Raw genomic sequence first — 15,289 nt, 5'->3', positions numbered from 1 at the left:
ACCACAGAGTCTATTTTTTGCTAAATAAAACAAAAAACACCTGAAACTTTTGAAAAAAAAAACCACACTTTTCTTTGTTTCGGTTATAAAATTTTGCAAATAAATAACATTTCTTCATAAATTTAGGTCACAATGTATTCTGTTACATTTCTTTGGTGAAAATAATTGAATTTGTATTTTTTTTTTTTAATTACTGTTTTTACTATTTTATTTTTCAGCACACTGTGACCAAAGCAATACAATGTTACCATAGTAACATTGAACTACTCTGGGTAAGTTATCAGGATTTTTTTTTTTGCTTGCGAATACCATGTATTTAATTGATATTTGCAATCATTGTTACTGAATGAAACGGATTCATTCAGTCCTTTGTTGTGATTAGCTGTGATTGGGCAAAGCTGAACACATGATACAGTTGGGCTGTGATTGGCCCTGTCTGTATCGTGACTGCCTTGACCAGTCACAGCTAACAACATAATTGTATACAATGGATGGCATGGCAGGAAGTCATCCACTGTATACAATTGACATGTGATCTGCTGTGATTGGTCACAGCGGTCACATGACACTGGCAACGGGCTGGTGTAGTGATATGTCATCGGCTGTGTCCCTTGGACACAGCCAGTGATAGATCGCGGCACCGCGAGTGGCTCTTTTTGACAGCACGTCTTATGACGCCCCAGTCACAACGGCGAGTGTCCCGCCTAGCCATCAATCTGCTATAGGCCGGTCGGGAAGGTGTTAATCAAAGTACATTTCTCAATAGAGAAGGAAGAAGGGGACATGTCCCCATCAGACCGTCTGTACTGCTATTATACCTGAAGAACCAAAGCTGTTAACCACTGCAGCGTCAGAAGTTCAGATACAGGAAGAGGACGGAACATCCCTGCACTGAAGATTTCTTCAGGATCCAGCTACCTGGACAAGGTGAGACATACTTCATTATAGGCAATTGATGTGGCTAAAGCTGTAGGGATTTTTTTATTTTTTTTTTTAAATGTAAAACTTCACCTTTCTTTTTTTTTTTTTAAATCAACTCTTTATTAAAAGAGAAACTTGAAAAATGACAGCGTAATACACACTATTACAAAATAATACGAATACAATGACCTGTAAACAAGTCTATTCCGTGTCTTGTGTATGCAAGCTATTGTTTTAACTTTCCAACAGTATAATTATTATTAATATTCAAATAATGCATATAATATGTAAATATTGTCTTACCATTGTCATCATTAAGACCAAGTTGACCAAATTTGTTCCGCCCCCAGCCAAAAACGGCACCTGAAAGAGTCAGTGCAAAGCTATGGGCACCTCCAGCAGCAATCTGGTGAAATGGGATCCCTGATAAAGATTTTAAGGGTCTGGGGGCATTTACATTCTTCTGTTCATAGCCCAGACCAAGTTGGCCATATCTGTTTGATCCCCATACAAAGATTTCACTTTCTGTAGTGCAAAAAAAAAAAAACACAGCATGTTACAAGCAAAGCTACAGAGTTTACCAAACAAAAGTTAAACATTGAAATTTACAGATTTATGTCTCATTCACAAAAGGCACTGAGGCTCATATACCATGATTGGACTTTTTTTTTTCCATACTCTCTATTCTCCAGGTGCTGGGTGCAGGCAGCTCATTGAACTCTATTGAACGCACACAGCAGTTTAACCTAATGTGACCAGCATGTGGGTGAGCAGTACCAAAAGGCACACTAAACAGTGTATTCATGGTATATGGGCCTCTGCATCTATGTGAATGAGGCATCAGGGCCTTATTTACATCATATGCAATTTAATTAATTTTTAAATACAGCACAAATGCATATGAAATTTATTGCATGAGCCTAGTTCATGTGTGCTGAAAAGAAAAAAAAAAAAAAGAAAAAAGTACAGCATGCTGCATTCTTTCACATCAGAATGCATATGAGCACACTGCAAACACATTTAAATGCGTTCAAGTCAGTAAGGAAAAAAAAAAAAAAAATTAACCCCCCCCCCCCCCAAAAAAAAAACAAAAAACCTTACACCGCAAACATATTACAAACACATGTAGATGTGCATGTGGAGCTGCACACTGATTACAGGGTCTGCAGTGTAAATAAGTTAAATTTCTGGTGAATATTATGAAAACATGAATACAGTTATGCAATCAATAAGAAAAGATCATTACATGTGTTTTTAAATGCAACTAGTGAACTTGAATTTAAACCTTTTATTCCCCTGTACAGTAGACAAAAACAAAAAGCCAATCTGGATACATGTGCTGGCAAAGAATATGTTGGCAGGAGGAGAGAGCAGGGTGGATAATCTCATCAATCTGCTGCTACTCCCTCACTGACCACTTGCAGGCTGGCTGCCGGGTGGGGGGGGTGACTGAAGTAGACCAGCTTAAACTTGTTCTAGTTCATATGCGGAAGGTTTAGAACCAGCAATAAATAACTGCCAGAGATGCTAAACATTCCCTGCTAACCTCAAATCAGAAAACAGTTTTGTCTAGAGATACACAACTGCAGTCGAGCAAAATGACACTGGCCATAAGCCCAATACAGGGTGTTCCTAAAGTCTGGACACATAGGAAATATCACTAACTATATGTTCTTTTTCTCAATATGCATTTTGCTATGTGCCCAGACTTTAGGGACACCCTATACCAGTGATGGCGAACCCGTGGCACGCGTGCCACAGCCGGCACGCCGAGCCTTATCTGTGGGCACGCCAGGAGAATCCAGCGGCGCGCTGTCTTCCCAGCTGTAGTGTGCGTGACAGCCGGGTCCCAAGTGCGCATGCACAAGAAGCAGTGCTCTTTGTGAATGGTAAGGCAGTACCTGGGACACATGACAGATCCCAGAAGCCGCCGGACCAATCACAAAGCGCAGCGCTTCTCGCGCATGCGCACTGGGCATCCGGCTGTCCGACGAGCGCCCACACTACAGAAGCCGGGAAGACAGCGCGCGGCTGGATAAAGGAACAGATAAGATAAAAAAAAAACTCTGCGGAAGTAAGAGCGGGTACCTGTCAAATTCAGGTACCCGCTCCCCCTCCCTCCCCAAAGGTCAGCAGTCATCTCTGTACTGTCCGCAGTCTCTGGTCATCCCTGTGCTGTCCGCAGTCTCTGGTCATCTCCTGTACTGTGTCCGCAGTCTCTGGTCATCTCCTGTACTGTGTCCGCAGTCTCTGGTCATCTCCTGTACTGTGTCCGCAGTCTCTGGTCATCTCCTGTACTGTGTCCGCAGTCTCTGGTCATCTCCTGTACTGTGTCCGCAGTCTCTGGTCATCCCCTGTACTGTGTCCGCAGTCTCTGGTCATCTCCTGTACTGTGTCCGCAGTCTCTGGTCATCTCCTGTACTGTGTCCGCAGTCTCTGGTCATCTCCTGTACTGTGTCCGCAGTCTCTGGTCATCTCCTGTACTGTGTCCGCAGTCTCTGGTCATCTCCTGTACTGTGTCCGCAGTCTCTGGTCATCTCCTGTACTGTGTCCGCAGTCTCTGGTCATCTCCTGTACTGTGTCCGCAGTCTCTGGTCATCTCCTGTACTGTGTCCGCAGTCTCTGGTCATCTCCTGTACTGTGTCCGCAGTCTCTGGTCATCTCCTGTACTGTGTCCGCAGTCTCTGGTCATCCCTGTACTGTGTCCGCAGTCTCTGGTCATCCCTGTACTGTTAATTAGTTTGCACTACTGTACGAGTTGTTTTTTCTAAACCAAAAGCTCGATATTCAGGTTTCATTGCAGTGTTGGCACTTTGAAAGAAATAAGTTGGTTTTGGGTTGCAGTTTGGGCACTCGGGCTCAAAAAGGTTCGCCATCACTGCCCTATACCATGGCTTGTAATGTTTTGGTGAAGAAAAGGAAATATTCATTGGATTTTGTAAGTGACAGGGAAGATGAACTCGTTACCTCTAGAGAGAGCCATTGAGTGATGGTACCCACAGGTCACCTGCACAATCTGGACTTCAGACAAACTCTTGATATTTCTGGAAGAAACAAAAATGAAATTAGAAACAAACATGGCAAAGTTGAAACTGGCATTAATGCCCAACAACTCCAGAAAACTAAAACATTCTACTTTGCTGTGTGGGTTAATGGTTTATTGTAGGTGAGAGTGTAAATACTTTCATTAAAAGTGGTTGTAAAGGTTAAAGGGTTTTTTTTTGTACTTAATGCATTCCATGTGTTGAGGTAAAAAACCTTTAATGTGCAGCTCCCCACTCATGCTGTCCCCGGTGTCAACATGTCCAATGCAGAGCTAAGGACCCTGCATCAGTCTCAAGGCTCTATGGAGGTGTGGATAAGTCTTCTTTTCTATGCCCCCTAGCCTAAACAAGCAGTTAATGCTTGCAATGTGGGTGCAACCCCAGTGCAAAGGAGAGTTAAGTTTTCTGGAGTTGGGTTTTAAGTACTTGAATCCACTTTACTGCAATATTTGAAATACTTGTTGTTGGATTCTGAGTTTTGGTGGATTTTCAGATTTCTGTATGAAATAAAATGACTCAATCAGGCAAGGGAATCATAAAGAAAAAAAACAAAAGTCACTTTGGTGCTTACCTCCTCAGGCTTTCCTGCTGCTTCAGTGCATTTCTGTGATCCACTAAATGTTAACGTCTAGCAAATATATACATTTAATAAAGGAATAATTACAAAACCGCAAGCTTGTAGGCCTCCATCAACACTTGAGCGTTTTTCAGCCTGTTCCCTACACATCAGTATGCTGAAATAATGTTCATTCTTTCTAAATCCCATTCTTTTTGTTCCCCGAGTGCTGCCCAGCAATTCACAGTAATCTGTTGTTTTTTTTATCAGTGAATATAAGACAGGCTATAGACGGGCTGTTTATCAGCCGATAAACGAAAAATCGGTCGTTGCCGATGCTGCCACCAATGTCCACGAAAAACGGCCGTTTATTGTGGATTTTCCAGCATGACCGATAAAAATAAATGAGAAGATCTGCGAAAACCGGCTGACAGGCTGACCCCACTAACGGTGTGAATATCGGCCGATATTTAGTGCGGACAAAAATTCGGCTGATAAACGACCAGTCTATGGCCTGCATAAGACTACCTCTTAACGGCTGAGGTGGGGATTGTGAGGTCATGCACCCACCCAACTCCTGTGAAGTCCCCGTGCCATACTGTATGCAGTGATGCTACATACGGCTTATACAGCACTGACAGCAGCTGCATCTGTTAGCTTGGCTTCTTTTTCTTGCAGTATCCTATGGAGCCACCCTTGTATGTAGGGACTAGAGTTGTGTCTCCATACACTGTGTACATCAATAGAATTGCATAGCTCCATGTCCCTAGGATGGCAAGGCACTCCTCTACATCTCCGGCTTTCATGCTAACAGACTGGGAGTGCACTGTCTACTGTTAATTCTTTCATGTTAAGACTGGAAGTTTAGAGAAGCAGCACTAAGAGAGCAGGAGCCAGAAGCATTGAAAGTTGTAAACTGCAAGTGCTGGGGTAAGAATTTTTACAAATAGTTTACTGAAGAATGTTTATTTTGTTGTGTTTTTTTTTTTTTTTTTTTTTTTAGCTTAACACATTGAGCACAACACTACAGGAAGGATTTAATACTACTTTAAAATAACATACATACACACTAGCAGCAGAGAACTATGAAATCAAGCCAAGAAGGGTTTCCCACCCCCTAACTGCTAGAAGATACCAGAACATACTAAATGCCTGAGCTATTAAAATAGCCTCCGACAGTGGGATTCCATAGCCAGGAGCACAGACACACTCCTCCAGTGCAGAAAATATTTCCAGTAGGGCTCAAAGACTCAAGTGTCAATTCCCAGCTTCCTTTTTAAACAACACTTAATAGCAAAATAGAACCATGTTAGTCTTAGAGATTTGGAACAGAATGCATCTCCCTGTCTTCTGTTCCAAAATTCTCAAATGAAAAGTGACATTTTTCAAATTCAATGAAATATGCACATCTGCATTGACTGTGCATGCTGCAGTATAAAGGGGCATGCCAATACAAAGTCCCCTAGTAAAGGACTAAGATAACTCCTTACAGCAAAACAACAAACAAGACAGAGGAATGTATGAGCTGCGTACAGCACAGTCATCTGATATTGCGGTTCAACTCAACAGCAAAAGAGGTGCAGGAAAGAGGCCATTTAAAATTGTTATGGTTGTAAAAAGCAGAAGGTTTTTTTTTTGTTTTTTTTTAACCATCATGCATTCTATGTGCAGCTTCCCCCACATATATTGATATTGATGTCATCATGAATGGAAGTTATGAGTGGATAGTAAGATGTGATAATTTGTTGCTGTTAAAATTTTTGAACAATAGGGGGAGCAGGAGGGTGGGTTTGTCCCCTATAGTTATAATATCATTTTTAGGTAACTAAAGTATAATTATCTTTAGGAGTATTTTAAATAGGTGAATGTTTTATTTATTGAATTGGATTTAGATGTATTAAATGTGATTGTATTCCGCCTTTCCGTTTATTAAAGCCGTATTTAGAAGGCATAGGAAGTGGCGGTTTTTTGCCATTAGTTAAGATGGAGGCCCGCTCTTTTTGCCAGTACTGAGAGTAGGATAAGAGGAGCCGCACATTAGACGTCCGGAACCCTTGTGAACAAGTCGGAAGTGACGAAACGCGTCAGGGACGTAAGGGACGTAAGGACGTACAATACAATTTCAAACCGGAAGGAGCGGCTCGGCCATCTTGAATACTGGAGTTCAGCTATATGGACTGTGGGAGAGGATGGACGCTGGCATTCTTTATGTAAGCTATGAATAAATTTGTGAAATCCTTTTATATACTTCATTGAGTCTTGTATTATCTGCCCCTTTTGAGGAACGGGGAAGGTGGATTGGAAGCAATAAGAAGCTTCCGAAGAGGGGGAAACTTTGGACTGCCTGGAAGGAGTTTTGCTTGGTCTGCATTGGAAGAGGGTAATAGTATTTATATCACAAGAGAGATGGCACTATCTCATTTGGATGCATGTGATTTTTCATGAGAGGGTAATGGTATTTAGTTTATCTGGATGGTAACACTGGTGTGGAGTGTTGCACTTTATCACGTTTTGGAGTGTTGATTTATCACGGGTGGGAGTCCAGGAGGAATCACTTTTAGTTTTCACGAGTGTTTTTTTTTTGTTGTAATGATAATACACTATATTGAGTTTATATTTTTTTGAGGTATCCCGATTTGAGGTTCCTGGATTGAAATTCAGCAAAGTGGAGTAGTCCTCAACGTTTGAAAAAGCACTATTTATTGAAAAGCACTTTATTTTGGACTTATATGTGGACATTTGCTGTTTTATGTTTTGCACTGGTGGGGGTTGTAAAGTTCGTGTTTGAGGGAGTATCGAAAAGATATTATTTATATTTTGTTTACACTTTCAAGGGTGAGAGTGATACTTTTCGTAGGGATATTTAGAGTTTATATTATATCTACAGCTTCCCCCACAGCCCCCCTGAGCCCAATCACAACCCAGTGATGTGCATGCGAGACGAGGCTCTCTCTGCTTTCTCACATTTCATTAGCTTAGAGAGAGCAGCGGGAGCCAGGTAGCTATTGGCTCCCGCTACTGTCAATCAAAGCCAGTGAGGAGGAAGCGGGGGACAGGGCCAAGCCATGTTCTGTGAGTCTAAAACACACAGAGGCGTCTCGGGAGTGAGCACACATGAGTGTCCCCAGACCAAGCAGCTTGCTATAGGCGTACTTGGAAAGGTGGATGAGGAGCCAGGAGTGCTGACAGGGGACCCAAGAAGAGAAGGTTTGGGGCTGTTCTGTGCAAAGTCACTGCACAGAGCAGGTAAGTATAACATGTTTGGGGCAGCACAGTGGCTAAATGGTTAGCACTTCTGCCTGGCAGTACTAGGGTCGTTGGTTCGCATCCCAGCCACGGCACCACCTGCCTGGAGTTTCCGTGTTCTCCCTGTGACTGTGTGGGTTTCCTCCGGGTACTCCGGTTTCCTCCCACACTTCAAAGACATGCTGGTAGGTTTAATTGGCTCCTGTCTAAGAAATTGTCCCTAGTATGTGTATGTATGAATGTGAGTTAGGGACTTTAGATTGTATGCCCCTTGAGGGTTAGGGACTGATGTGAATGTACCATATATATGTATGTAAAGAGCTGCGTAAATTGACGGCACAATAAAGTACCAGAAATAAATAATAAATAAATGTTTGTTTTTAAAAAAAAATAAAAAATGAATCTTAAGAATCACTTTATTTAAAATATGTTTATTATTAGATGTATGGACAGGGAATGTATGTGCACCGTCATCCTTGAGGCTTCACCTGAAGTAGTTCTCCTTTCCATGATCCCGGTGTCCTTTTCAAAGATTAAAAAGAGCATCCTGAGACACGGTTTTATGGTTGCACATGCAGCCATTTCATGTCACTGGCAAACAACACCCGCCTCTTTTCCCTGCAATCTTCTGGGATACGTCACAGGGACTTTTCACAAAGTGCAGCATGGCTCAAGCATACGCAGTGGGCAAGCGGCTGTGAAGCTGCAAGGAATCACAGCCGGCTCCCATAGTAAACATGCCAGCACCAGGGACCTGAAGACTGGCTAAGAAGCAGTTTGGGTGAGCACGGCACTGGGCCCCTGGAGAGTGTCCTTTTATTAAAAGTCAGCAGTTCAAGTATTTGTAGCTTCTGACTTCTAATTTGTTCAAAAAGACTCAAGAACTGCTTTAAATATGATTGCTGATCTCATTCTCTCTTGTACAATAAAAAACCTAATACAGGAGATATTTGAACTAAAATGTATATATAGTCAAAAAACAAAGAATTGCACACTAGTAGAGCCATGTAGCTGGCACAGCAAAAGCTCGCAGGGAACATATTGCCTTAATCAGGAAGCAGGATGGACTGTTATACTTATCCCGACTGATAATGAGGCTAACTGAGAAATCTTTCAACTTCCAGTACCACTGGCCATGGTACTGGCTTTGGTGTTCACGGGGAAGCCTACTAACCTACTACTCCACGTGTGAGAGCAGATTTCAATATTTTGAGAGTAAAATGACTGTTGATAATAAGTTGTGCAATCTTTTGTTCCTTCTGTTTATAGGCAAACATTTTATGTTTTAAATACAAAAATGAACAGAATGAGATTTTCCAATGAATTAACAAGATCTAAATTTGCCAAACAAACAAACTCACCAAAAGTAAAACGTGTTACCTTGGTATTCTGACGTATTCCTCTATCACAGATAGACCTATCTGTCCATCCTTAGCTAGACCCCAAGAAAACACTTGACCTTTGTCATTGAGAGCCAATGTATGTGCTTCCCCACAGGAGACCGCAACAATATTCTGAGCATCGAGGGCTCCAACTTGTTCTGAAAATAAAGAAACGAGTCATTATGCCCAATAATGGATAGGTTAGCTAAATATTACTGAACACATGAGAGAAAAAAAAAATCCACATCTTGGAGAAAAAAAAAAAAAAAAAGAAGCTTTTGGTTATATTAGTGCTCATAGCTGAACTAACTACGAGAGCTCCTGAAAACAGAGAGAAGACTTTATTATAATTGTTTTTGTTACAGTGATGTCCCCAGTGGAACAAAGTACATGTAGTACTATTTCTCATGTTTCTAAGTGCTCTCAAACCCTAGTTATGAGGTCTCACCTGCCCACCTCCAATCCTGCTGGGGCTGGTCTGACAACAGCTTTGAAGGAGATGGCTGATTCAAAAGTGTAGCTTGTGTCAGCTGTAAGCACTTTCCACATACAAGCAGCAGCAAGGGGAATGAACAGGTAAAGAGCTTTTTTTATATTAATTAGTAAACTAAACTTAATCTACCAATATTCTACCCGATATATAACATTTAAAGAAAAACTCCCAGCAAACACCTAAATACTACACTGAAGTACACTATATCACCAAAAGTATTGGGATGCCTGCCTTTACACACACATGAACTTTAATGGCATCCCAGTCTTAGTCCGTTGGGTTCCATATTGAGTTGGCCCACCCGTTGCAGCTATAACAGCTTCAACTCTTCTAGGAAGGCTGTCCACAAGGTTTAGGAGTGTGTCTATGGGAATGTTTGACCATTCTTCCAGAAGCGTAATTGAGGTCATGCACTAATAATGGACGAGAAGGCCTGGCTCGCATTCTCCGCTCTAATTCATTCCAAAGGTGTTCGATCAGGTTGAGGTCAGGACTCTGTGCAGGCCAGTCAACCTCCTCCACCCCAAACTCACTCATCCATGTCTTTATGGACCTTGCTTTGTGCACTAGTGCACAGTCATGTTCGAGCAGGAAGGGGCCATCCCGAAACTCTTCCCACAAAGCTGGGAGCATGAAATTGTCCAAAATATCTTGGTATGAGTCAGGCAAGTACCATTCTCCTGGCAACCAAAAAACCCATGGGATTGCAGAAAGAGAATCGTGATTCGTCACTCCAGAGAACATGTCTCCACTGCTCTAGAGTCCAGTGGGGACTTGTTTTACACCACTGCATCACAGGCTCTGAGGAACGCTCCCTGAAACGCTTTAGTCTATTGCAGGGCCAGTGTTCCTGTGGGGATTACTGCAGCAGGCGGACCGGACATTGCTGTTCTTTATGATGAGCCTTTTTACCATTGCTCTTTGTGAATATATCACCATCTGCTATTTTTTTATCAATAAATGTAATTGAGGTAATGCACTAGACCTGTGCGCCCTCTGTTTTTTTTCTTTACATCAAGAACATGGCAGCCTGGGAGTTAGCAGCAAAATCCAAATCTGTGTATAGGCACTGCAATTATCCAGACAACTACAAAGGCATTGATTAGAAACCTGATTTATGTACTCTTCTGGGTCTGACACAGCCAGCATCAGTGAGGAAGCATTTTCTAAGGTTTATTTACACCTTTCTCTTTAATAAATATAATGCATTCTCAAAATGTACAGAGCCATGTTCCAGGATAAAGTCAGTTTATTCTGCATTTACGTAGACCTCCAATAGATGTTAAGTTGTTTTTAAAAAGTTACCAGGGGTAAAGTGAAAATGAAGTTTCTATCATAAATCAGCATTTCCTCTACCGTTGTGATAACTCAAACTCTAGGAGGATGTTCATCATTGAAGCTGCACATAATACACATCAAGCATTCCAAAACAGAACCTTACCTGGCTTTTTTCTGCCTTTGTCATGTCCTAACTGTCCTAGATCATTGCATCCACAGGTACAAACTGTCCCATCATCCAATACAAACACAGTATGCCTACTGCCACATCCAACATCACGGACAGTTTTATTTAGGAAAAAGTCACATCTTCTGGGTTCTATAACAATTTCTCCATCGATTCCTCCTAGTCCTAGTTGTCCAAAGGAAGTATTTCCCCAGCACAGCATTATCGATGGGATCCAGGGATCAGTTATATTCCAGGATTGCAGATTGAAGAGTCTTTTTCTGTAATACTGATATGGAGAGCTGAAAGAAACAAAAAGAACATCAAAATAAAGCATTGGGAGGACAAAAACTAACTAATAACAAAAGCAAACAGGGAAGCTGGTGGGGGTCTGTGTCACTTACATGGTGGACATTTTCTGAACACGTACAGGATTTTACAGCAGAGGAAACAAAACTTCCGGATACAGTTTCAGACCTGTGTGCCCTCCTCAGTGTAAGATGACAAGACCCTTGTCCACATTCCCTATACTTCAAATTTAATTCAAAGCTAGCCCTGTTGGCTTAAACATATACTCTGCTTGGCAATATCAAGTAAGTGACAGCTCTGTGAGTCAATGCCTCACCCATTTGGTTTATAGACCATGACTCAGAAGATGAAGCTCATCCAGCGAGCCTGGCATCTATAGCACATGCCAAATTCATTTAATCCCCATGTGAATACTGCTGACACCTCTAGATAATACCAAATAAAGCTCAATTATGAGGAGCAGTGTGTAAAATTCAGAGCAGGATAAATAAAGACCTGTTTCGACACCTGGTGTACTTTTCTTGTCAAAGCTGATCTCCAGCCACAAAAAAACATTTATTTAAATGTATTCTTCAATAGCCACAAAGGATACAAACCTGGTTTGTGTACTCCAAATCCCTTTGCAAACCAAGATATTACCTTCTAAAAGTAGCAATGACAATCACTGTGCTATACATAGCCTGTACAGTGTGGAGAGCTATGAAAAGAGTCCACCCAGTACAGTCTACCTTTAGACAACTACAGGAGGGGGCGGAAACAAAACCAGTCACCCTGCACAAGGAGAGAGGGCAGCAATGAGCGGTCTTTATTATAGGAAGCTCCTGCACAAAGGCAACATTTCGCAATGGATTACTTCACAGATCTGGAAGAAATACACAAAGCACAGAAAGATTCGAGTAAGAATAAATGACTCGTGTTTAGACAATATTTGTGTATCCTGGAGTTCAGCTTTAAATAAGTCTTACTTTGATTTTAAATCATGTGTTCAGTTTCCCGGGGAACAAAGTACATCTGCTACTTCGCCCATTCTTCCTATGTGTTACCCAAGTCTCGCTATGAGTTTGGACAGGGCGCAGCTGTCAATCACAGCCAGTGAGCCAATGAGGAGGGGGGGGGGCTGAGCCGTTGCTCTATGTGTCTTATGGACATATGGAGCAGCAGCAGCTTGGGGATGAGGACACGGCGGTGCCCCCAGGGTAAACAACACTGCTTGAAAGGGAGTACCCAGGAGCGCCAGTGGGGACCCGAAAACAAGATCAGGACTGCTCTATGCAAAATTGCTGCACAGAGCAGATAAGTATAACATGTTATTTAAAAAAAAAACAACACAACAACAGCAAAGCTTTAGTGTCACTTTAACCACTAAAAGCCCACACCATGGCCTCATTCACAGGGGTTCAATTCTCACCATGGGCACAACACGTGTACACCCGTCAGGCTCAACTGCATGTTTTTACTTCCCCTCAACCGCAAGTGTAAACAAGCCCTTGAAAATATGTCATAAAATGTCTAAGAGGCCAATAGCTAAGTGTACTAGAGGTTTTGTGTACAAGACACGGTGCAGGTATTCCCACGTAGCACAGGACCTGGCTTAAAAAAAAAAAAAAAAAAAGGACGTCCACCAACAAATAAAGCAGAACATTTGATGTAAGCTGCGTACTCTTATAATTAGATAAATGTCTCTATACAGACTATAGAGACATTTACCTAACTAGAAGAGATGAGCCAGTATGATCTGATAAACTCACATGAACATCACTGTCTACAGAGCTCTAGACTGAGGGCCAGAACGCAGTACAGGAAACCCACAGTCCATGCACGTTTCCCACACTGCAGGTGTAATCTGCATTGGGTGTCAAAATATATGCTGAAATTTGATTTTTCTGCACGTATGGTGTGAGTGAGGCTTTAAGGCTCGGTTCACACTAGCTGACCGCATGATTTTCGCTACAACTTTGGAGTCCAACTTTGATACAATGTTTACATTCTCTGGCACTTAAGTTGGATCAAACTAGTGCAGGAAGCTTTTCTGAAGTCGCAGCGACTTGGGTATTGTCTATTGGAACAGCTCTCATAGGTCCCTTTCACACAGGCATTCCGTTTTTTTCATCAGTTCAGTTATGTTTTTTTCCAAGAAAAAAATGGATCAGGTCACATCAGTTTATGTCAGTTTTTCATCTGTTTACATCAATTTACATCAATCTTTTTTTACGGTTTTCTTCCATTCAAAAAAAGGATGTTATAGGATGCGGACATTAATGGATGTAAACAGATGATCAACCGTTTACATCCGCTAGTCCATAGAAATACATGGGTGTCAGTTTTTCATCCGTAAATGGACAGATGAAAATGGACATACAGAATGCCTGTGTGAAAGGGTCTGTAGAGATACATGGCATTTCACATGACCTGTAACTCTGGGTCTCAAGTCAGATCCTAAGTCGCAGCAGTATGAACCAAACCTTAAGTGGTAGTAAACACCGTTTTAACGCTTGTGCCTACAGGTAAATGTATAATAAAGCTTGCCTGTAGGTACAAGGCATATCTCCTAAATGTGCACCATTTAGGAGATATTCACTGTTTCTGCAGCCAGTGACACCAGAACTCCCTTCACAGCTCTGTGTCATGGGAGTGATGTAATCGCTGCTCTGCCATTCACACAGCTGGAGCCCATGAACCCAGAAAACCAGGTGAAGATGGCAGCCCTGTCAGCAGTAACAGCGTGCCACTGGAGGTCTTCTCTTTAAAGTGGTAGTAAACTTTCTTTGTAAAAAAATTGCTGACAGACAGGATATTCCTCCTGCCTGTCAGCTGTCATGTACACTGAGCAGTGCATGTGCAGCTCAGTGAAAGCTTACAGCCCTGATCTGTGCTGCTGTAATTTGATTCCCGTGCACATGCGTGGGAGTGACATCACCACAGCCTAGCCATTCAAGTGGCTGAAGTCATGGAACCTGGAAGGAAGATGGAATTGCCTGGGACCCACCAGATCGATCACAGCGCAGCACTGGAGGGCTTGCTTTGACAGCTAAGTCTGTCATAATGTGCTAACACGCTGGGCATACTAGAACACAACGGCATAACCTACCTGGGGATACCCAAAAAGTAGAACCAACAGCAGACTTTGCTACCCCTTTAAGGCAAGTCTTTCATAATGGGCTAGAATGTGATGCACACTAGTACATTATATTACCTTACAGGATTTATTTTTTATTTACGTTTAGGTCAGGTTCACATCTGAAAACAGTCCATGTTTCTGTGTGATTCCTCTGCAGTGTTATATTTCAGCCCACGCATTTGAATGGACCGATATCACACCGGATTGCACAAACAGTACTGTACGCCAGGGGTGGACTGACCATTTGGAAACTCGGGTACTGCCCGGGGTCAGTAGGGGGCCCCATGAGATGCCCCTGGTACCTTTTTCATAGGCTTTTTTGAGTTTGGACACAGGGGCCCCATGATCCCCTATTGCCCAGGGGCCCCATGAGTTGTCAGTCCGCCCCTGCTGTATGCACTACTTTTCAAAGCCGCACTGCATCAGATTGGATGATACTGTGATCCCATGCGATTCGGTGCAGGTAAATGCACTGCATTGGTAGGATTGTGCACATCCAGGGGCGGACTGACCATTTGGAAACTCAGGCACTGCCCGAGGGCCCGGGGTCAGTAGGGGGCCCCATGAGATGCCCCTGGTACCTTTTTCATAGGCTTTTTTGAGTTTGGGCAAGGACACAGGGGCCCCATGAGTTGTCAGTCCACCCCTGTGCACATCGCACACCCAGTGTATGTTGAACGCGGTGTGGGAAATGTGAACAGAATGCGGGTTTCCAGTGTGAATGAGCCCTACAGGTGACACCTTTGTGACACACTGAACAGGGGAAGGGGCTCATC

At 42.6% G+C, this 15,289-nt stretch overlaps 1 protein-coding gene across 5 annotated transcripts in view; it reads right to left on the bottom strand.

Annotated features, from left to right (window-relative positions):
- The window catches only part of HERC4 (HECT and RLD domain containing E3 ubiquitin protein ligase 4), a 95,920-nt gene that overhangs the window by 80,150 nt on the left and 481 nt on the right, over positions 1–15,289 (bottom strand). For 2 of the 5 annotated variants that reach the window (XM_089687765.1, XM_089687766.1), the window contains exons 1-5: positions 11,491–11,627; positions 11,084–11,388; positions 9,148–9,307; positions 3,889–3,965; positions 1,225–1,446 (exon numbers count right to left, since the gene is read on the bottom strand). In XM_089687765.1, the coding sequence (XP_089543891.1) occupies positions 1,225–1,446; positions 3,889–3,965; positions 9,148–9,307; positions 11,084–11,388; positions 11,491–11,501 (775 nt within the window). In that variant the 5' untranslated portion in view covers positions 11,502–11,627. Of the gene's footprint in view, positions 1–1,224; positions 1,447–3,888; positions 3,966–9,147; positions 9,308–11,083; positions 11,389–11,490; positions 11,629–15,289 lie in introns of those variants that run through there. The other 3 variants (XM_089687764.1, XM_089687767.1, XM_089687768.1) reach the window with 3 other exon arrangements.

The sequence above is a fragment of the Staurois parvus genome, unplaced genomic scaffold (genome assembly GCF_062004578.1).
Source record: "Staurois parvus isolate SC_StPar_1 unplaced genomic scaffold, SC_StPar_1.0 ptg000437l, whole genome shotgun sequence".
Taxonomy (NCBI): domain Eukaryota; kingdom Metazoa; phylum Chordata; class Amphibia; order Anura; family Ranidae; genus Staurois; species Staurois parvus.
The sequence above is the reverse complement of the archived record's forward strand: the minus strand, read 5'-3'. Positions and strand labels throughout refer to the sequence as shown.